Raw genomic sequence first — 23,088 nt, 5'->3', positions numbered from 1 at the left:
CATTCTCCCGATTAGTAACGTGAAGGTGAGACTGGATGCAAAAGGAAAATAGTTAAACAAGTTTGCGTCTTTTTCGGGCTCCTGTCCACACGTGAGGAAAGGAGTGGTCTGTAAGTGGGATAATGGAACCTGGGAGACCGACTGGGAGGGAGAAATAAGGGGGAGTCAAATTTCAGCCTGACTGGGGGTTAAAGGGGGCCGGGCTGGTATTTTGGAATATACGAAGATTCATTGAAGACAACGGGGACATAAAACTACAGCGTCTGGCCTGGAGCGGTCGGTGCTGAGTTTGTGCTGCAGGTCCGGGTCCTGCCGCTGGATTCCCCCCTCATCGATTATCATCCGGGAAGGGTAAAAGTCGAATGGTCCGTTTTTTGTAACTGGGACATAAAACACTAAAAATTATTGAGAGAAGCCTTCGCACCCTTCTCTCTCCCCGCTGCATGTCTAATATTTAGACATGTTGAGCTTTATGGATTCCAGGACTGTACTGCTTCTTATAGCATCCCAAGTTTGTCTATTAGCCGTTGTGAGAGGTCAACTGGAAGATGACCGTAAGTGACTAAAATGTATAACTTTGTCATAATGTTCAAGTGAGGTTTTTCTTTGATGCAAGATTATGAAATAATTTGCTTTTATGGTGATTTGATGTGGTCGTTGCACCTTCACGCAAGGGAAATATAACTTCTTTTTTTTGCGCAAAATATTGTAGGGTTTAAAGTGCAAAGATGATTGTCTGCCTATAAAATCCACAGGTGCTTGCTCAAAAGGCTGATGGAGATCTTTGCAACTGGAGTATAATCTTGCCTCTTTGGATGCTATTTTTAAGTTCACTCTGTTATTCTATCTGATAAAAGTTGCATTAGTTGCCTTTAGTTTTAAGGCAGAATAATAAATATGAGTGACACATTGGACTTCCCTGTAACCCTGCAGCTTTTTCCTATTACCCTGGCTGTTCTTTCTGGAAGTTGAACTGCCTGACACCTGAGGGTGCTTGAGGGGCCTTGACAGACTATCCTTTAAAACTGCAGATTCACTTAATAAAGAGGGGGAGAGAGGCAGAAGAAAAAACTGAAAAGTGGTCAGGCTCAAGGGCCTTTGGTAAAATGTGTTCACATTCCATTGCTGTCAGAGGGCATCCTGGCGAATCCTGGCATGCTGAGGCAAAAAGGTGATACTGTCACTACAAATACTCTTAAAAAGACTTATAGAATTGTGAACTTGATGTTGTCCTTTCTGAAATTAGAGCAATATCATTTTCCATTATTAAATAATTCCTAATATTTATCAATTTAGGTAAAGGTGAAGTAGAATTTACCTGCATCGTTGTTTAGTTTTAGCGCTCTCAAGAGATGTTAGAGGCCACAACAGGGCAGGAATACCATTTTATGTGATTTTAGTTCTTCCATTTGAAAGATTAAGCTGTGACAGCGAGAGAGAAAAAGAGAGAGAGAGATTGAGCTAGAAGGGAATAGCGCTGAATGGAAAAATATATATAAGACTGGCACATCAGGCCTGAATTCTGAGAAGTAATTTTTTTTTCTGCAGAAGTAGAAAAAAAGGTCTGAACCTTTAAAGCAAATAAAAGGTGTATTTTCTCAGAGGAAAGAGGAGAAAAGAAGGAAAGTAGATGTGCCAAAGTCATTTGAAGTGTCGAATTACCCTCTCAGGGAAATAAGAGTCTTGATATAATGCAAGCCTTCTTCTCTAGCTGGAGGAGAAATCTTTCTAACAGAAATATTTTGACATTTCAGTCATGAATGTCAGATGCATAAAAGTCAAAAAGTTACTTTTTAAAAAGATTAAACTTTTATGATCCTAGGAAACTCCAGGATTTCTATTTCAAGTGTTCATTTTAGTCCCATAAAAATTACCCTCAGGAGCCAATTATTTTCTATTTATATTCTATAATAAGAAACCTGTTAAATTTCAGCTTTCAAGTGTATGGAGGAGGTCTGGTATTAATGTATCCCATATCAGGATAATCATTCATATGTGAGCCAATGGAGGGCAGGTGCAGACTTCGATAGCATCTGGCCCTGTAAAGTTAAACATCAAAACTTCAAGGAATGCACATGAAAGCCACCATTTTCCTCCCTCTAATGTGTTTGAACTGGCATCTGACGCAGCCACGGCCTCCATATGGGGGTTGAAATGCTCCCCATGTTTATACAAGCCAATAGTTGGTCAATTGTCCACTGGGTCCCCTTTCCAGAAAGACCCCATTCATTGCTGCTGTGGTCTGTTAGGTTAGGCAGACTTAAGCATTGCTAAAAGGTAAATACAGCTACTGTTCTTGTTCCTTCACCTCTTATCCTCTCTTACCAGTTCATACCTTCAGGCCTACCTTTTGCTGCGTCTGTCGCCTCTAACCCGTCTTCACAGGTTCATTGACTCCAGTCAGATCATTTCTCTCATCAGGTGTTCCTGCCAGTCTCTACCAGTCTGGAAAATGTGCCTGTTCTGTCTGTTGTCAGGTTTACTTTATTTAATCAGATTTGTATCATGTGCAGTAACTGCTTGTTAAAACATTCATCATGTGTTCTCCTTGGCAGGTTGTGGTCTAAAAGCAAACCTTTTCTTTTCCTGTATCAAAGTCGTTCTCTTATGCAGTTAATGTGGGTGTTTCCCACAATGTAGACTGGCTCTATTTTTAGCTTGTTAAGCCTTCAGCTACTGGTGCTACTCGCGTTATTTATTGGAGGTTTCCTGCAACCGTTGCTCAGGTTAAATTGAAGTATGTGGTTTTACACCGCCACCTTGTGGCTACTGTAAAGGTTGCATGCATCCCCTTCATGACCCAACAAAGAATTGGTAAAAAGGGATTTCTCAGTTATACAAGATTGGAGATGGAACAGCCATTCGTCAAATTTATTGATCAAGATAGAAACTGACATTAATTAATTTCTGCCTTAATACAGGGTAAATGTAAAAAATAATAATAATAATAAAAAAAAAAACGTCCTTACTAAATTTTTCTCCATACTTTCATAGGCTCAGCTTCTGGAGTTCTTAGTCCATATTGGCACATTCTTAAGGTTTAAATATAAGTTAATCATGGATGGATGGAGCTTCTAGACAACAGAAAAGACTATCTAGAAATATGCCACATTTTGATAATTTGACCATTTAGGCGTGCTGCTAATAATCATTGAAATTTTGCCTCTTTTTTTGAAACACCAAGCATGCTGTTCTTCATTAAGCATGTTATAATATTTGATTTATACCTCTTGTTGACTTTAAATCTCAAATTGCACTCTATGAACTAGAATACAAAACAATCAATTGCAATTTTGGAGATTGGACGACTCATCAGCTGAGAGTTGAAGTCTTCATATCAATGCTGTATTCAAATTTTCTTGATGAAAATGAGTCAGTAACATAGTTCTCTGATGGTTCACATGCACATATTTCAGGGTATGTTTGCTGATTCAGTGTTACTGAGAGAAATTTAACATATACCACTTCAGTAAATTACGTGTTTAAATAAATAATAAAAGGTATTTTTGCATTGAACTATCTCCCAAAGGTCTTTAATTATTACTGTAAAGGAGTGATTGTAGAGAGGAACATTATATTCTGTGATTTTTCACTTAATGCCAGCTGTTATTATGGGTTAATCTCCTTCTTCCCTCCTACCTGCACCCTCCTCTTTGTGCCCCTTGACTGGTATCTCAAACACAGAGGAGGATGCTTCTGCCTGTAGGCACGAAGGACAGCTTTATAACGACAAGGACATATGGAAACCAGAGCCTTGTCGCATCTGTGTGTGTGACACGGGAACGGTTCTGTGTGATGACATTGTCTGCGAGGAGCTAAGAGACTGCCCCAAACCTGAAATCCCATTTGGAGAGTGTTGCCCCATCTGCCCTGCTGACCAGCCGCCACCGTTTGGTGGTAATTTATTTATCTTACGTCTCTCATAAATAAATTACTGTATGGGATCATGCTGTTTGTTTTGGAGGGATGAGAATAAAATAACCCCTGGAATATTTGGTGTTGTAGTAAATTTGAATGCACTTTTCTGTCCCCCAAAGCAAACAGATGATGAGAAAAAGCAGTGACACCTAGACAGGGTTTCAGTGAAAAGCTTAATCTGGCCGTTGATTTTCCATAGCTGGTACACCTTGGCCTCGTCTTGTTTAAATACGCTCCTTCCCTGAGTATCATGAAAACATGTGGTAGTGATTAAGGAAATACCTCAGTGAAGCAGCCACGGCCTCACATTTCTGCTCTATATCCTCTCTGTGGATTTTTGCAGATCTGATGGCAAGAAAATAGCCCTACTCTCCACTGAGAGTACAGAGTAAATGAAGGAGGCCATTCAGGCCGCTCGCCTCCAAAGTGCCATGGCTTCCTGATAAACAAAGGCCTCAGTGTCCCAACACCAATGGCCAGCTTTGGAAATGTAAATAAAATCAGCTGAGGAGCATCAGTGAAACCAGAGGTGTCACTGTTTGCAATGCATGCTTGTGGGTTTAAACGCTAGAAAAACATTACATGTTTAAAGGTAAAAATAGTTGCTTTTTAAGAGTATCTATCAAAGAATAATTCATCATCAGCATAAATAGAAATAAATAAGGCTGGTTACCGAAATTGAATGATTATTTGTAGCCTTCATATGGAAAATTTCTACTAAAAGGAGTCAAAGGTTGCACAACTGGTCTGACGATGGGATTGATCCTGATCACATCTGAAATTTGGTCAAAAATAATTTTACTGAATATGAAAACATAACCAGTCTTATTTAAAACCAGTTACTTACCATCACTAAGCACACTTTGAGCTGTAACTAACTTGTTGCAAAAGATTAGCAGTAAAGTACTAAAATCCTTACTTAAAATGCTACAAATTTAAGCCCTTCTTGCTGAAACGTGTGCTCTGCAGAAGCTTTTTTGGTTTCTGCTGCTTCCATTAAATGCACCTGTTTTGCTTTAACTTTAGGCTTTTGTGAGATGGTGAGACAACCAACACTTGTTCTCTCCTAATGGGCTTTTTTGTGTAAACACTCTGATTTGGTGGTGGTCTTTTGAATAGTTTCTGTGTTTGATCCATGTACTCCTTCATTCTGTTGTGGAATGCTGTTCTGATCTTATGGGTTCATGGTGCCATCTGTTCACTAACTGTGATCTATTTCCATCTCAAACTTGGGTGAACACCTAACAGGAGGACCAGGAGCCAAGGTGAGACACGAAATAACTGTGTTTCTGATCATGACTGTTTGTGTCTGTGAAGTCGAGCCTCTGTTTTTCCCTGATTGATAGGCAGGAGGAACTAGTCGTTTAAGGATTTAGATATGTGTTTGATGTAAATGAGTGTTGCCAGATGAATAATAGGTATCTCCTGTACACACTGTGCCACATTTATATACTCAACAGCAAACATGGGTCTTATTTAATACTCTTAATGAAAAGAAATTAGATTTTTCTTCAACATGTGGTCACACATAGTATGTAAGCCATATTAATCATTGTGCTTCTGCTATACTTTTCTTTCATCAGGGTCAGAAGGGTGAACCCGGAGACATTACCGATGTAAGTTGATATCACACAGTATTACAATTTTAGCTTTTGATTTGGAAAAGCTGACTTTAGAAGATATGGTTCTTGCATAAAGCACTGGTAGTCTAGCAAAAAAGATACATATAGTATATGTGAATATATTGCAATTGTTTAAAGGGGTGGTAACACATAAAATCTATGTTTTTGAGCTTTACATCATGCTATAATGTTGTTCCTTCATCCAAAAAATACCTGGAGTGTTGCCTTAATTCTTTCATGCATGTTTGAGAAATCCTTTAATCTCCCGTGGCAACCATTGAGCTGTGTAAAACGCCTGGGTGGACTGAGCACCGCCTTTGAGACGCAGCTCCTCTCTGGAGCTGCAGTTTCCAAGCTTCCAAACTCCTGCCTCACAGAGCACCCCTCCCCCACTCCTTCAGACTAGCCAGCAGTAATCAGTAAACTCCTGGGTGGAACTGCGCATCACCTGAAATCATTATACGAGCTACTTCTCAGTGCAACGCTGGTAAAAACCTTGAGTGGTTAATAGAGGAGGGATGTTATGATGACATCCTGTAGGTGGAGTTTCAGAAAGAGCTGGAGTTTTTAAAGAAACAGAGGCCCAATTTTCAGGTGTTAAATTATAAAGTCACATTTTTAAAGTCATATTTGATATACCAAAAGCACGTCAAACCTCAAAGAACATGAAACCAGTAGTAGTCAGGAAAAGCCTAAGTTGGTCGTTTTATTGAGATTAGTATGTTTATCTTCCTCAGGGGTTTAATCCTAAAAGAAACGGGTGTAAAACCAACCGCTGGAAACAAATTAGAATGAAATACCATTGCCCAACTACCCTTAAATTAACTTCAAGCTTTAAATTAGCTTTCTGGGTGTGACTTTAAAAACGTGGTAGTAATTTAACAGTAAGTTGTAAAGCAGGTTGTAAAAAAAAAAACATGAGACAAGAAGAGGATAGCTTGTGTATTCAAGTCCAACACTGCCTCAGTACATTCAAGTTCCTACCAGACGAGAGAGTAAACTCCTCAGTGCTGCTGCACCTGGAAGTGTTTTGAGCCTCAGTTCATAGTAGGAAATAAAAGGCCATTGTTTACTGTATGTTTCTCCTTATGCGTTGCCTGAAGAAATAAGCAATTAGCTAGTCTACTTTTGATCGGGGAAAGATAATGTTTTTGTTTTCCTCTTGAAAGAGAATACATCCAGTAAATGCAAAGCTTCTGCAGAACCAGTTAAATTAAAGCTGTTATTTATATAAAATATATATTTGTTTAATGTTTTTTTTTGTTGTTGTTTTTTTCCCAACATAGGTTGTAGGACCAAGAGGACCATCCGGCCCCATGGTATATACCTTTCTTCCATGTTAGACTTTTGCTTTTCCTTTTTTATTGCTTAAAAATGACAAGCTTTCGATTCAGTCATGTAGAGTCTAGAAATATATAGCATTTGTTTTAGCAATTTATCAAAGTCTAGATCAGCATGGCTGTATTCACTCCTAATTAAATATCTGAAATTCCAGAAATGAGTTGATTTAAATATCTTACACCCACTTAAAACAGAATGTTCCCAATAAATCAACTTTTTTTGTATGTCCTTTTCTATCTGTAAGTGCATGCATGCACCTGCAGATGTTTCATGGACAGATGTCACTCCAGGTGAACTCTGGGAGTTTCAGTACAAGAAACTCATTAGGAAAAAACAGAAAAGTATTTTTTCCTATCTCATTTACTTTCTTACCTGACGCATTTGAGTTTTAGGTTTACACATTTAAAGCTTGACCACTGTAGAAATATTTGGAGTGAATATAAAAAATTTCGTTTTTATAATCGTCTGTCAAAATAGGGGGAAAATTGACCAAAATATTGAAACATTTTGAATTTCAAAATGAAAGACATCTGGCAACCCTGACAGTGAAATAACAATTTAATGCAAGTTTCATCTCTACAACACCATCAGAGTTTAAATTCAGCAGCTGCTTCATTCACTTGTATGGAAATAAATCCTAACCTCATTTACCTCCATCCTGTTCGTCCAGGGCCCACCAGGAGAGCAAGGACCCCGAGGACCAAGAGGAGAAAAAGGAGAGAAGGTTGGTTTCATATACATTAAAATAAGAAAATCTCCCAGAAGCTTAAAAAAAAAAAAAAACTATACTCCTTCCTTGCTCTGTTAATGAGTACAGTATGTCTGATTGAATTTGATAGCTGTGGCTCCTGGAGGGGGTGTGTGTGTGTGTGTGTTATAGCTTGCAGATAATAGTAGCCTTTCACTGAGCACCACACTCTAACTAGTCATGTGTCGTTTCCATTAGGCCGTGTGGTCTGGGTTGTTTAACAGATGCAAGACTGTTGGGAGACTCATAATGTAAACGTCGGCTTCTCTCGGAGGCCTCCCAGTCGCTTGGTGTGGGAAATCTGCATCTGCTTTGATCGCCTCATTAATGTAACAAGGCGGATGTGATAGTGGGCTGCAGGCGAGTAGTTTATGTCATGTAGTTATCTTGTTTATGCAGATTTAAACATGAGCTGGATTTATTTTTGGCGAGCGAGAAGGTCTGCAGCCATTTTAGATATTCAGTAATGTTTTTTTTGGTTTTGGATTAGCTTCCTAGGTGATTTGTCATTACATGCACAGAGGTATACAGGGTCGGCCTGAGAAATCACAAGCATGCAACACAACCTGTAATGAAAGTGCTTTAAATGGATGTCTAAACCAGAAATGTTTTGTTTTGTTGAGTCTGAATGGCATATTTCACTTGGTATTCCTCTGGCAAGTCAGATTATTTCATAAGCTGAGCTGTGGGCTTCTGTCAGTGGTAGCTAACTAATACTGTCCATGTTGTTTTACTTTCTGTCAGCGGCTATAAAAATATGAATTGCTCCTGAGCTCAGATATTGGCACAGAAACTGAATGAATGACTCTTTGATCATAAACATTTTTCTTTTAGACCCTTTTTCCCCTACATAAGAAGATAAAGATAATATTATAATTTCTATCCATAATACCATAAATATGAGAATATGGATGTTTACTAGCTGACAAAATAAAACTTTCTTTGTGCAAACATTTCTTCTTATTCCTATTGTTTGCATTGTTAATCATTTAATTTATTCTTAAAGCTTATATTTTTTGACAAACTTGTAGTTAATTTTTTATTAGAAAATGGTTTTATGAACACATTTGACTATATTTTGTTCTTTTCCAAGTATTTTTTTAGGTTTATTTTAACTCTTTCTGTCTTCTTCAGGGGAGCCCCGGTCCTCGTGGCAGAGATGGTGAACCTGGCACCCCTGGAAACCCTGGACCCCCTGGGCCTCCAGGACCTAATGGACCCCCTGGACTTGGTGGAGTAAGTATACTTATACTGCTACAACATAAAGGAGCTCAACGCATATTCAAAGATGACAGGAGAGTAGATGCGACTGGCTAAAATTAGGGGGAAAGGGGGGGAAAGAACAGCAGAAAATAGTCCAAAAAGGACAAAAGATGTGTGAAACTGCAGGAGATGGGAGGGGGCAGAGATACAACGGCATGGATGCTGAGAGAGAATGGACAGAATGCCTCTCATTCTTTGCAGGAGAAAGGACAGAGGGGAGGCTAAAGAGGGTGGGGGTGATGTGCTGAGATAGACCTAAGGAGGGGAATGCAAGGAGCATTTCAGTAGAAGGGTGAGAAGAGTCTTTGTGAAAAAGGTTCACATGCCCCCTGTCTCTCCTTTGTCTGCATCGTGATTCACATGATACCCAGAAGCTTGCTATCTCTTAGAAGCTGATTCCCACTGCGGCCAAAATGATGCAAAAAGCTTCAGTTCAGTAAAAAAACAGATTGTGCCAACAAAGATAATTAGATTTAGAAAAAGTTAAAGCTTACCTTTAAGTTAGTTGGGTCATTAACCATTATAAATGTATAATAACAATCCTTTCATCTGCCTCACTGCAACTGCTTAGTTTTTATGTTCACTCCTAAACCCTGGAAACACATTTTAAGCTATTTCCAGACCAACAGACAGCTAGATTGAGCTGTCTTTTTTTTTAATAATCTGTGAAGCACTCTGCTTTGCTGTTTTGCATGAAAAGTCCTGTGGAAATAATATCTTATTTACTGATTGGTCATTTGTGGTCTGTTTTATTTTTGCCTGCTCCAGAACTTTGCTGCTCAAATGACCAGCGGTTTTGATGAGAAGGCCGGAGGCGCACAGATGGGTGTGATGCAAGGACCAATGGTGAGAAAGAGGCCACACCGAGACAGCCATGCTCTGCCATGTGATGCTAAAACAAGTCCAGGGAAATATTCTAAGTATCATTCAAACCTGGGTATAAGATTCATCTGCATATTAGGGTGTAAAGTTTATCTCAGTTCAAACTACTGTAGAAAAACATGAATTATTGTCTTGGTTTCTGTATTGTAAGCTGAAGTTGAATAGTAAACGAGTCGTACATTTTAGAGACTTTGTTGAGAAACACATCATGTTTATGTAATGTGTCAATAGGTTCACAGTGGGAGTAAGATTTGGATACTTTCCTGTCTATGTTCCCAAAATGTCAATGTTTTGATCAGTCACTTTTGGGACTTAGTGATCAGGTGATGGAGAAGCATTTGCTTCAGTTAGTGAAAGAAATGGATTGTTCATGGTTGCGTTTGCAGGGAAATTATGAGTGATGAGAGGCAATCCCACACACCTGAATGTAGCTTTATCAGCATGAAGACACATGTTAGTTTCTTTTTTTTTCCATAAGGCAGTTATTTTCAACACATTCCAGTCCTAATGGGTTCATCAGAGAAAATACCTGTAACCTAGTCCTGTATAGTCCAGTCCAGGGACCTTCTGCAAAACATCAAGTCAACATAAAAACATCTGCACCTCTCTGGGTGAGCAGAAACATCCATATCTGGCTGTTGCCATTCATGAGTTAGCTCAGTATTAGCATCAGTCTGAGTGATTAGTTGAATCCTCCATAAGAAGCCCTTCTGGCTCTTTTTGAACTTTTTTGGCACCCTTTCATCAGCATTATCTTTTTCCTGAGAAGTCATTTTTATGTAAAAAATAATCACAGACATGTTTTATTTTTGGAAATACCCATGGTTAACAAAAGAAGAATAACTTCAAGCAGCTTTTAAAGCAACCATTTCTACCACTTCAGTCAACACATTGTGAAAATTATGCTTACATGTCATTTTGGGGAATGGGGCAAATCAATATAAACCATGTTGTTGTGATTTAGTTAGTTGTTGTAAGACTTTACTCGCTTTGCAGGTGTCTGAGTATCTTCCTATTACTCTAAAATAATCTGAATTCAATGCAATATGCAACCATGACAAGTAGAAACAGGGAAACCTAAGCAAATAGTTTTCTATCAGTCTTAAAACATTTTCACCTTAGGGTTCCTTTGATGAGAAACGAAATCTTGGAGTCCATTGCATCTCTATCATTATCCATGTGAGATTGAAATTCAGTAAAGAGCAGTAAAACCAATAATGTCATTATGCAATAATTTAGGTATTAGGTATTAGAAGTAAAAGTGACACATTTATCCACTGGTGTTGAACAAACAGCACAAAATCCTGATTCCTGCTGGAAAATGAGGGTTTCAGAAGGAGTAAAGGATGGGTGATTACTGAAGCAGCTATTGATCATCATTATATTTCAAACTCACAAAAAGCCACTGCTGGCATTCTTGAAACGGAGCGAGGAGCGCTCTGGGAGCTATTTAAGGATCCAGCTCGGCAGAGTTTCAGCCCAGCTGGGGTCTGTGGCAGGAGGGAGGGAGAGAGGGAGGGTTGGGGTGACTGGAGTGGATCATATCCCCACTTTTCACTTTGCTCGTCCTGATGCTCTCACCACATGTCTGTCTGACAGATCTCCACTATGCTCTGTCCTTGTGAAGCCGGCTCACATTTGCGTTGGCAGTTTTTCAGCTCCCTGGAGGGAGGGCAGCTGACCTGGACTGATGCTTTATGGAGCCCTTAATCATTTACTTCAACATCAATCCTGCATATATACATGCCAAACCGTATAGTAGTATTTTTACTGAAATGCAGACACACTTAAACACATATTCAGACGTCCTGAGAATAAAAAGCCCCATTGATAAGCTTCTGCTCACTCCGAGGCTTCCCTTTCCCACTGAAAGGTGACTTTCATTCACGTCCAAGGACCACTGTACAGTTCTGTGACATTTACTTTGGCCAGGTTCCAACATTTTTGATTGAGGAAGCATAAGTACAGCACTAATGAAGGGGGGCGTGCTGTCACGAAGGAGAATGACTGTCAGAAGTAGGAGTTGGGGGGGCGAGGTTGTTATTTTTATAATTAACATTATAGTGGGAACTATTTTAGCACAAAGTTGCTGCTGTCTCCCACTTCTTTCATTATGGATTTCTCTTTTGTTTATCAGACAGAAAAGCAATTAGGAACGTCACACATCACCCCCTCGGAGTGTAATTGCTGACTAATGATGCAGGAAGTTAACATAAAAATTGTTTTGGCGTGTGAATCCATGCAGAAATTCTCACTGAGCAGATTAAGCTTCAGTCTGACCAAGCTGAGCTTCCGCTGGATACCTTAACCCTCAGATTTCAACCCAAATTCTCTTTAAATCAGTCAAATGTGGTGGGATGGTTTGTTTTTTTTCCTCTTTTGGAAGATCAGAAGCACATCTAATGGGCTTTAAACATATAGAAACTCACCTCAAGTAGAAACAAAGCTAAAAAAGGATCTTGGTATGAACTTAAAAGCTAAAAAGAAGGATTGGAATGAAGAGGAGGTCTTAATGCCACTGAGGAATTTCTAACGATTTATGGATTTGACAGGTAGAGCTGTTGAGTATTATGTAGCTTTGGGGCAAAGCAGGTGATGAGCCTCTCAAGCTGCGAGTGATTCAAGTGGATATGTTGGTTATATTTCCCTCCAACATATTCAAACAGAAACATGAGAATAAATCTAATTGTTTTCCAGTGAAAATCATGATTTTATGTCGTACCTGTTTTGCTGATGTTGCTTCTCTGGTTTCCTCTCTGTCCCTCAGGGGCCCATGGGACCGAGAGGACCACCTGGGCCCTCAGGATCACCTGTAAGTACCTGCTTTACTCTCAACACACCACCCAAGCTGGGACTGGCCATAGATGCTGGTTAACGCAGTGTACTCATGCGGTCTTATATTTGTAAAAGTGCATGCTGCATTGCATGCGCTCTTTATGATCCACCTCAGACAGCTGCACTGACCTTCTTAATACCACAGAGTTTTCAGACTCCAGGGAGGACAGCATATCAAAAGCTGGCAGACATCTTTTAAATGAGACTGTGGGCTTTTTTTCCCGGCACCTCAGAAGACTTTTGTCTCCCAGCTGCAGCCTGCGGGGCTTTTTCCTGTGCCACATGCCAGACAGATTGCTGAACACCTGACAATTTACCTTTCATACTGCCCAGTGGGCTTACAAGTCCCCACCCTCTAGACACACACATGCACACAAACACACCCTTCCTCTTTCCACTACAACCACACGTTAGCGCTTTCAGCCCTTCCTGCCAGCCTGCAGACAGTGTCACCTGCCCCACCTCGGTCCTTCGGTTTAATTACAGTGATGAGCTCAGATTCAGAGACGTTTGTTAACTTAACATGTGATGCACATGCATGGTAGAGTCCTATGAAAGGAGGCATGATTTCTTTTTTTTCACTGACAACAGCTCCTTATTTAAAAACTATTTAGTTATTATTATTTATATCTGTTGAAGACATTTAATGCTTTTTGTCATAAAAATTGCGAAAAATGGAAGAAAAAAAAGTGATACCTCAATTTTCAGAAGCCTGACAGAACAACCTTTGAATAGTTTTTGAATATTTTTTTGTCATATTTCTGCTTTTTAAAGAATCAACAATAAACAGCAGTTGTGTTTGTGAGTGAAACAGCTCTTGCTCTCATCCAATCACCTTTCGCCTCCTTCATCTTCTCAGGGCCCACAAGGTTTCCAAGGCAGCCCAGGAGAGGCTGGAGAGCCTGGACAATCTGTAAGTACCCTGCTGTGAAATGTCCCTTCTCCTGGAAAGGCTCTGCAGGATTTGATATTTTAATATTAGCCTCTGTTATAACCTTCTGTCTGCTTCTTTACCGCCTTTGTAGGCAGGTTGTTTAAGGTTTTTTTTTTCTTTTCTATTTCTTGTTCATGGCTTTCACATCTCTTAAGAAATTGATCTGAATTAAATAAGTTATTCTGAGGCTCCTTGTTGTTCCAAATGTGAAAAAAATGTAATAAGCCTCTAAAGTCAGCATTTGTGTTTGAAAAGTGCAATTCATCTGACTGTTGCCCACATAAAACAAAGTCAAGGTCAGAGCAAAATGTATAGCTTTTTATTAAACTTACAGCATGCTTATGTCACAGTCTCTGTTTGTGAGTGTGAAATACAATGGAGAAAATAATCAGCAACACAACAAACAGGAGATCCCACAGTTTTTTTTTATTTCAACTAAAACAGATCTGTGTTCAGACTCCCAAAGCTGATGGAAAGCAGTGCAGTTTCCTGTCTGTGCTGCATTTCTTGACAACTCCTATCTAATTTTTTGTGCCCATCTAGTTGCTACATTTTGATGCCTCAGATGATCTTCAGTGATCCATTAGGTCTCAGATTCTGTGACACAAACATGTCATCCCACTGGGAAAAGTTTGACAGTCCTTTTTCTTTCTGTCCTGGTTTCTTTTAACAGTGAACAAGTTTGTTTTTCTCCAGTAAGAATACAGTTTTTAGATGTTATTGTTTTCTCTTCTTTTCTTTTCTTCTGGAGTCAATCACTACCCCAAGACTCCCTAAGCTCATGTTATCCATCTTTTCCCACCCTTCCCGGTCCCCTCAGCAGGTCGGCAGGATGAAGTCTCCCCACTGCTGTGATAATCTGCTCATGTGGAGATCACACAGCCACGACTTCTCTTTTTAAAATGTGCCAGCACATCATTAAGTGTGATTAGAATAAAAAATCAGCTCCAGAAAATAATTGGAGAAGTCACAGCTTTGGCAGTGTGCAGTTCAGCAAATCGGAAATGTTTGTCCTGGTGTTTCCTGTCAGAATATAAAATTATGAATGCATTGCACTTCATTAGCTTGAAAAGATCACGATAACTTATCTGTAATACAAATATAGGGTGCCCTACATAGAGATCAAACGTTGACACACGGTTTGATCTCTAGAATGAGATAAAATAACAAGTAAAAAATGTCAGCAAGGATGGATGAACATGACAGCAATGCAATTACAGAATGACTGTAATTGTTTCAGTCATCCTATAATTTACAGAAATTACAAGAAAGGCAAACAGAATACAAGGCAAGCTAAAGTTTGTTTATTTATGTTACTTTGTCCACATCTTTTCGATTTCCTATTTTTTGTTAATTGTTAAAATTTAACAGTTAATTGAACCATTTCTTATTGTAAAATGCATAAAAAAAGCTAGAACAATGTCACTGCTAAGGATTTTCTTATACAATGCAAACTTATCAGTTTAAGACATAGCATTAATTCATGTTTATAAACTAATTGTGATTTAATAAGGTAAATACCCATAAAGGTCAGAACTTAATTAAAGTGACATTGTTTTACCCGTGTCTCAGTTAAATTTTGCTCTTCTGTTTTTATCAGACCTGATTACAGAGACAAAAGGCAGCCACTATTGTCATCACTCATCAGTTAAAAATATATACTGTGTGCTGTTGCCCCCTGCTGGCTATAAATAGGAACTGTGACTCACCTTTGTTTTTTTTTTTCTTGTGCCTCCTACACAAACAGGGCCCCATGGGTCCCCGTGGCCCCTCCGGACCTCCTGGAAAACCCGGAGATGATGTAAGTGAAATTAATTTATTTAAAAATTATTATTATTATTATTATGGTAATAATTTGTATTTTAATAAAGTTTTTTTTTTTTTTTAATATCTTAACTATTTAATTAACTATTTAATATTTATTTGGATGGGTTCATTAAGAACTTGTAAATTACAGTAAAATTGTCATAATAATGAGATCTTAAACAATTATTTTTTCTTGCAAGAAAAATTGTGCAATGTGTCAAAATGTGTGAACTGTACTGGTTTCCCAATTTAATGAGATAGAAATAACAGTTATATTGCATTGTTTAATTGTTATTGCTTTGACACTTTATTTATTTAAATAAACAAAACTGTCATCTTTTTGGCATTGAGTGATTCAATATGTCTTTCTAATTAGTTGATTTAATTCTTCTTCCCTGTTTATATGTTTTTTGTTTTTTTATTTTAGTTGGGTTCACTTGTTCAAATGCCTGCTCTATGTAATACCCCTCTTTGTCCACATGATGGCAGTAGACATGACGTTTCACATTTTGTCCACTAGGAGTGCTCATAGCACTCATGTCAGCACTTGCAAAAACAAAACAAACGCATGCAGGAAGACTAAGAATGCATGTTCGTGTGATTTACTTAATATGTTTCTATTTTAGGGTGAACCAGGTAAACCAGGGAAACCAGGTGACCGTGGACCCACCGGACCTCAGGTGAGTCCTTTCAGTCAGCTACTTTTTCTATAAATGTCTGATTGTGCAGGAAGCTCAAAAAAGACATTTTTAACTTGGGAGATGACACAATGTGCATTGATTATGGTAAACAAAATGAGTTAATGATACATTTAATTTTTTGACACTTTGTTACTGCTAAATCTAAGTCACAACAACTTGAACTAAATAACAGCATTCAACTTGCATATAATTTTACAGAATAAAAAAAGTTTGTTGATTCAGATCTATATCAACACTGTGGTGCTTCCTGCAGATTCTCTAGGTGTAAATTGTAAAACACCTGTCTTATTTACTGATTACAAGATTCAGCACTCACTCTAGGTGAACTAACAGCCTTTCAATAAGATTAATTATGTCAAAAGGTGGGTACATGTTTTTAGTTTGAGAACAATTTTGTGTCAAAGCACAAGATGAACCCATTGTAACTTGTTAGCATTCTTTGTCTATTTTCTGCTTTGTTAAAAGCATAAAAATAATTTAAAATAAAAAGCATGGACTTTGCCTTCATTTCCTTCACTGCAGTGACCTCCTCCAATGTTCTACTTCCTTTTGTTGCACAGGGAGCTCGTGGTTTCCCAGGAACTCCTGGTCTGCCAGGCATCAAGGGACACAGAGTGAGTTTGTCACCTTAAAGATTTTTCTCCCCAAACATGGAGCTAATAATTCTCAGATTATTGACTGTAGCTTCTCTGCATTATCACCTCCTCAGGGTTATCCAGGTCTTGACGGTGCAAAGGGAGAAACTGGTGCTGTTGGTGCGAAGGTGGGAATTTGTTTCCATGTTGGATCTTTGTCAAAGTTGTACTTGTTACACATTTGAAAGCCACATTGGCTATTGCATCAGTTGGTCTAACGCTGAGTATCACAGCATCACCATGCTGTTAGGAAAGAAAGAAAATAAATTCTTATTCTTTTCCACTGAATATTTCTGATAAAAAATTTTAACATTTCTTTCTTAAAGTAAGACTTTCAAGACTCTTTTATTTCAGAATAACAACAGAAAAAGACATATGTCTCTGACCAACTTCAATTCAAAATCCAATATCGCTGCGAAAGCTGCACGTCCGCTAGTTTGTATATATCTAGTTTGTATTAAATCTTTCCCATACAACCTGTATTTGTGAACATGTGCCTTCATTGGTTTAATGCATAGAGTGAAAACAGTCATTCAAGCTAAAAAACTCCTGGTCTCTGTCAGGTACAAGTCAGAGCCAAAGTGTTGATTTGAATTTGATAGATCTGTTTTGATCACTGAATTCTTGTTCAAATTTATACTCATTTTACTGTGTTTTCTAACCATTTGAAAGATCACTGTCTAATTTATTATTAGAAAGAAAGTTCTTTGTCGAATTAAAATAATCTAGAATCTAAATCTACCAAGGTTATTAATATCCTGAGCTAAATGTACATGGCTATTAGGATGTGTTGTTGTTATTCTGGTGATGGAGTAGAAAAAATGAAAAATCCCACTGATTTTCTGACTTTATAGCCAGAACCTTGTTATGTTGACCTTAACATTTTTTGTTCCAGGCTCACTTTCTTAAAATCCTTGCTAAATGGAGTGCAGCATAAGCAACCACTTATCCCTCTGTGTTCTCCACCAGCTTATGCCAGTTCTCAAAATATCCTCAGCTTCACTTCCTTTTTGAGTGGTTTATATTTAAATGCAAAGATGAAAGTGCTTTAATGGCTCAGCTGTTTGGTTTTATGTTAACATTATAGATAATTCAGATGATATTAACCTTGTAAGTAGCTGATGTCCTGCACATATGTTGCACTTGAACCACAGCTTGAGAACTATAGTTATCGGGTAAACATACACTAAGATGTTTTATAAAGTGCTGAGACATTAAACTTCTAATTTTTCCTACCTAAGATAGTCAACAGATGACAACTAGAAATAATAAAAAAACATTTTGTTGAGTTTTATGAAATTGTCTTGCCATATTAAGAACTAAATCTTTCTTTTTTTAGGGTGAGGCCGGTGCTCCCGGTGAGAGCGGCGCTCCTGGACCCATGGTGTGTGTTTATTGGCCATACAAAAGCAGCACATAAAAAAAAAAATCACTTATTCACAGTTAATAAGAATAGTGTCTTATTTCTTTTTTTTTCTTTTTTCTTGCATAGGGACCTCGTGGTTTGCCTGGGGAGAGAGGACGTCCCGGATCCACTGGAGCTGCTGTAGGTGCAACTTTCTTCACTAAAAGCCCGCTCTGGATTTGGATTTGACACGTTGTTTTTTTGTCTTTGTTTGATCAATGAATTAAGACTGGTGAAGTGAAAATTATATACTGGAGCTTTGCTGTAACTTAGTGTGTTCTGGGCTCAGGGTGCACGTGGAAACGATGGCTTGCCTGGTCCTGCTGGTCCTCCAGTAAGTATCATTTTAAATATATTTTAACCAACTTAAAATATTTGTATTTAATAAGGAATAAGTTCAGTTTACTGTGTGAATTTTGTGTTTTTACCCCAACTTTGCTAGCTGAGAGTCTGGACTCTAACAGCTGCATGTGTCACCTGTTTTTCCTCTTGTTTTAGGGCCCTGTTGGTCCAGCTGGAGCTCCAGGCTTCCCCGGATCTCCTGGTACAAAGGTAGGCAACACAATTACCAAATCCAGCACCAACTCAGTTCTTAAATGTTATTTTCACTAAGTTGTTGTTTAGTTTAGTTGTTTCTTTTTTCCTGTATTTTCAAATTATTTACTGCTAATTGTTTTCTGAAAGAAACATATTAACATATTTTTAATAACAAGAACAAGTTTTCTGAAAGATTCATGTATTGACTTTAGGGAACATTTTCTGAGGAATATATTGAGATTTTGAGACAGGAACAGGAGAGCTTTGCTCTGCCTCCATTTGGGTTGTAAAATAAATAAGATTTTTTTTTTTTTAGTTTTCATCTTTATCTTTTGATCCCAGCACTGTATTTTTTTTATGTCTTTTCTCTCTATGGTTTATTCTTACATGATGGCAGAGAGACTCGACTCTCTTTTGTTTGGAAAGTCTTCTAGGAATTGTAAATAGAGGGTCTCTTTTCAAAATGTAACAGCTTCCCCTGAATTTGCCATAGCAAAGACTGGAGAGAAGTGTTTTTTATTATGTTTTATTGTGTTATGCATTTTGATGACACAAAATACTTAAAAACACATGATGTATTTTGCTTGCAGTGGATTGTGAGAAACTCTATGTGAGTTTTTGTGACTAGTCTAATGTCCCCTGGTGGAAAACTGTTAAAAATATCATATTTTGTGCTTCTGCCATTCCTTGAGGAGGAGTGTTTTTTGAGACCTGCTTTTTCTCTCTTTAGCATTTATTGATTACAATCTCATCTTACTGTTTCTTCTTTGCTCCTTTGAACCTTATGAGAAAAGCTTTGAACTGACTCCAACAGAGAAAAAAAAGTTGGCTGCAGCACAGCTGAATAAACTGAACTCCTGAAAAGAAAAAAAAGTGACAGTTTTATTTAGCTTTCTTTATTTATAGCTGACTCTCCTAAAGAGTAAATTTTTATTATTTGTTTAAAGAAAACATGGCATGACAGTATTTTGTGTAGTGCTCTCTACCTCATTTTTGTGTCAGTAAAAATGTGGACAATAGAAATAACTTTGTCAAGGTGAAAAGAAACCTGTCTGTTCAATCCAAATATTTTTGCACAGAAGTTTTTATGTCACAGCAACATTTGTTGCTATTATTTTCATTTTACTACTAAAGGAATTCCATTCACCACCTTGAGGCTGCATACCAGCAGTAAAATGTTGGCCCTGTCTCCATAGAAAGAGAGTTCCCAGATTAACTCTTTGGAATAGAGGCCCAGGTTTTTTCAGTTCTGAATCAAAACATCTGCTATATATTATTTACTTGGGTTGGTTGAACAAACTACAGAGAGGCCTAGAAAAGTATAAATATTAGGTGTTTTGTCCATTTTAATAATATTTTAGCAATAAACTGCAATGGATTAAACTAAGCTATGTAACCTGCTATGACACAGAGATTTTTATATTAATGTTCTGATCCATAGTGATGTGAAAAACTAAGTACACCCCATGATTTAATAGTTGGGATCTTTAGACTTTGTTAGTTTCTTTTATTTCTGTGGAGAAATCTAATCTCATGAGAGAATAATTTAGTAAACAGCAAAATTAATCATCTTACTAAATGACCACTCCTCCTCCTCTCTCTGTGGCTGAAGGATGATCCCAAATCATAAACACTCCACCATACCTGACAGTAGTCATTGGGTGACTGTGCAGAATTTCTCCATACACAGCAAGTGCATTTTGACCAAACATCATTACTTTTGTCTTACAACCTAACATTTCATAGTTCAGTCAAATTCAAGTTTGCAATAATAGAAAATTCATTTTCCTGGCAATCCCTCCAAACAAACCATACATGTCCTCAGTTTTTGTAATTTTGCCGTCATAAACCTTGATATTTGACTTTACTGAGGCCTGAAGAGTGTGAGATGTTCTTAGTTTTTTTCTCCTTTTTTTGCTAATTCTATGAGCGTGAATTAGCTCCTTACAACTGTTCGTTTTGCACATATGAATAATCTTTCTCTCTGTAGTATTAAAGTCTTAATTTTGTTATGTATTCCCAAAAGTTCCCATTTTTTCCACATCAATGGGCAACAATTCTCAACAAAATAAAATGATGAATGGTAAGGCAGTTACAAAAAAAGAAGAGGTGCCAGATGACTGGACAAGTACAGCAGAGATTGTGAGGCAAAGTTGTTTGATTTGGATAGATCAGGAATGTATATGGAAGTATTTTTTATTCAGTTTCCTTCCACAATTTCTTAACAAATATTGAAAATCCAATCTTGTAGAAACACACATTCAGTTTTGTATTATTATTTTTAACATAATGTAATCACATCCTGTTGATTTTGTCACGTTTGCTGAAAAATGTTTGTCCAAGGAACCATTGCATTTCATCATTTCACAGGGTTTGTATGGCAAGCTGGACACAAAGGAATGAGAAAGGGAATTATTTTAATTGGATAAATAGTAACATTAGGTTCAAACTGAGATACTTGTGAATGAAAATAGGAACGTGCTAATTAGTGAAAGAAGTGGGCTGAGAATATGAGAGGAGTACACTGAGGAGCTAAATAATAAAAAAGAGAGTAAAGAGGACAGATGGAGGAAAGTTAGAGATTTGAAAAGTTTAGAGATTTAGTCTGGAGGAAGTGTGGGCAAACATGAAGAGGATGAAGAGATTACGGAGATGTGTTGGAGGAGGGCTGTGATCTTTTTAAACAGATGGTTTAACACAATCCTGGATGGTGAGAAGATGCTAACAGGGAACATATATCCAATTTTAGAAGAACAAAAGAGGACTGAGCTTGATGAGTTTTGTCTTTGTGGATCTGGAAAAAGCACATGCTGCACCATGAACAAATATTTTTCTCATTATAGATAAGGTCTGTTTGTGAAACAGCAGTTTCAGATACTGAGATGATGATTGGACTGAGGGACAAAAGTAATCCAAACCATGACCCTGCGTGAAAACATGCTAGTTTTTGTTTGGTTAGCCAAATATTCTGAAGAAAACTTAGATGGGTACTAGAGACTTTTCCAATTTTAACATCTGTAGAAGAAATATCTAGATCAGAGATCGGTAGCAAAGTGCGCGATCCATAAAGGCAGATCTATTAGGTCTCATTGTAAGCCTTGTGCTTTGAGCGATGTCATGCTTTATTATTTATTTTACATCATATTTAGAATTCCTAATTTCACTTTCTGAACCATTTAAAATAAGATTTTATGCAGTTTGTCAGTTTCAGTTTATTTATTTTATATCAGCTGTTATAGATCTAATTGCCGTGACTGTACAAAGTAAAGTTGTGTTGTTTTTGCATGTTTGACCAAGCTTGTGAAGCTATAAGTGTATTTAAGTGTGCTCTACTGGGATAGAGTTATCAAATAAATTTGTAATTCAGCACATTTATATCTGTGTTTAAAAAAAGAAATGCTTTAAGTCATTTCAGCTGCTTTTCTGTATCGCCTTGTATCGGCCGGTACTAAGCCTCAGATATCAGTATCGGTATCTGAAGTGAAGAATGTGGATCGGTGCATTCATAGCGGGCACAAACAGTGGTACTGCATTAGGAATGAGGTGATTCATGATGAAGATGCAGGACTTAAAAAACGACAGTGAGAAGGTGGTTAGGTATGCTAGGAGTGATGCTTTTGTGGTGGTGATGCAAAAAGGGATCAGCTGTGTGTAACATTTTGCTTGCATTTGTGATGGGAAGGTAGACTGATGAGGTTGCACAACTCTGCTTATTCTTTGGGTAGAATGTATGGAGACGGCATTATGGTCTATGATGAGGGTAGGGATCAAACTGAAGAGAGCCTGGAGAGGTGAAAAGATGTTCTGGAGAGAATAGGAATCATTAGAAGCAGCAGCACTATCCACTGTTCTGTGCTTTGTGCTTCAGCTCTATTCTCAGACCAGAGGACAGATCACAGGCTTTAATAACAAATTGGCTTTTTCAGATATTATTTGAAACTGCTTGAAGAAGAGGAAGATTAGGATTAGGGTGTTTGATAAGTATGAATTTAATTAAAGCAAGCTGTGAGAGTCTTTCTAATTAGATGTACTGATAACAGCTGATGAGATCACCTGATACACTGATGCATGGACTGAGTTTCACTTTTTGGTTTGCAATAACAAGCAGTTTCTGGTAGCCACACATTGCTGTGACTAGGGTCTCTCCAAAATCATTTTGTTCTTTCTGTTGCCATTTGAAAAAAGATGAGACTGAGACCATATTGCTACTCTCAGTAGCGCTTTCTGATATGGGCGACATGGGCAACTTCCCAGGGCAGCATCTTGTGGGGCAGCGGCATGAGCCACTATTTTTGTGTGTCGCAAAATTGCGGTAATGTTCTATTATTTGTGATGGCCACAAAGGTGGTTCGCCCAGGGCGCCAAATGGGCTGGGACCGCCTCTGGCTACTCTTCTTTGAAAGACAGTCGCACAAGATGAAGTTGTGTGAATGCTGTTGTACTACACCAAGCAAACACAGT

General features: G+C 38.0%; 1 protein-coding gene across 3 annotated transcripts in view; it reads left to right on the top strand.

Moving 5' to 3' along the window:
- Positions 1-247: 247 nt before the first annotated feature.
- Positions 248-23,088, top strand: part of col2a1b (collagen, type II, alpha 1b) — a 49,720-nt gene continuing 26,879 nt past the window's right edge. The window contains exons 1-18 of one of the 3 annotated variants that reach the window (XM_016670252.1): positions 248-554; positions 3,685-3,894; positions 5,167-5,183; positions 5,502-5,534; positions 6,827-6,859; positions 7,552-7,605; positions 8,764-8,865; positions 9,661-9,738; positions 12,542-12,586; positions 13,469-13,522; positions 15,291-15,344; positions 15,976-16,029; positions 16,611-16,664; positions 16,760-16,813; positions 18,025-18,069; positions 18,178-18,231; positions 18,380-18,424; positions 18,589-18,642. In XM_016670252.1, coding sequence (XP_016525738.1) covers positions 461-554; positions 3,685-3,894; positions 5,167-5,183; positions 5,502-5,534; positions 6,827-6,859; positions 7,552-7,605; positions 8,764-8,865; positions 9,661-9,738; positions 12,542-12,586; positions 13,469-13,522; positions 15,291-15,344; positions 15,976-16,029; positions 16,611-16,664; positions 16,760-16,813; positions 18,025-18,069; positions 18,178-18,231; positions 18,380-18,424; positions 18,589-18,642 — 1,134 coding nt within the window. In that variant the 5' untranslated portion in view covers positions 248-460. Of the gene's footprint in view, positions 555-3,684; positions 3,898-5,166; positions 5,184-5,501; positions 5,535-6,826; positions 6,860-7,551; positions 7,606-8,763; positions 8,866-9,660; positions 9,739-12,541; positions 12,587-13,468; positions 13,523-15,290; positions 15,345-15,975; positions 16,030-16,610; positions 16,665-16,759; positions 16,814-18,024; positions 18,070-18,177; positions 18,232-18,379; positions 18,425-18,588; positions 18,643-23,088 lie in introns of all 3 variants that reach the window. The other 2 variants (XM_007549027.2, XM_007549035.2) reach the window with 2 other exon arrangements.

Source organism: Poecilia formosa, unplaced genomic scaffold, assembly GCF_000485575.1.
Source record: "Poecilia formosa unplaced genomic scaffold, Poecilia_formosa-5.1.2 Scaffold2, whole genome shotgun sequence".
NCBI classification, from domain to species: Eukaryota; Metazoa; Chordata; class Actinopteri; order Cyprinodontiformes; family Poeciliidae; genus Poecilia; species Poecilia formosa.
This window is presented reverse-complemented; position numbering and strand designations above follow the sequence as displayed.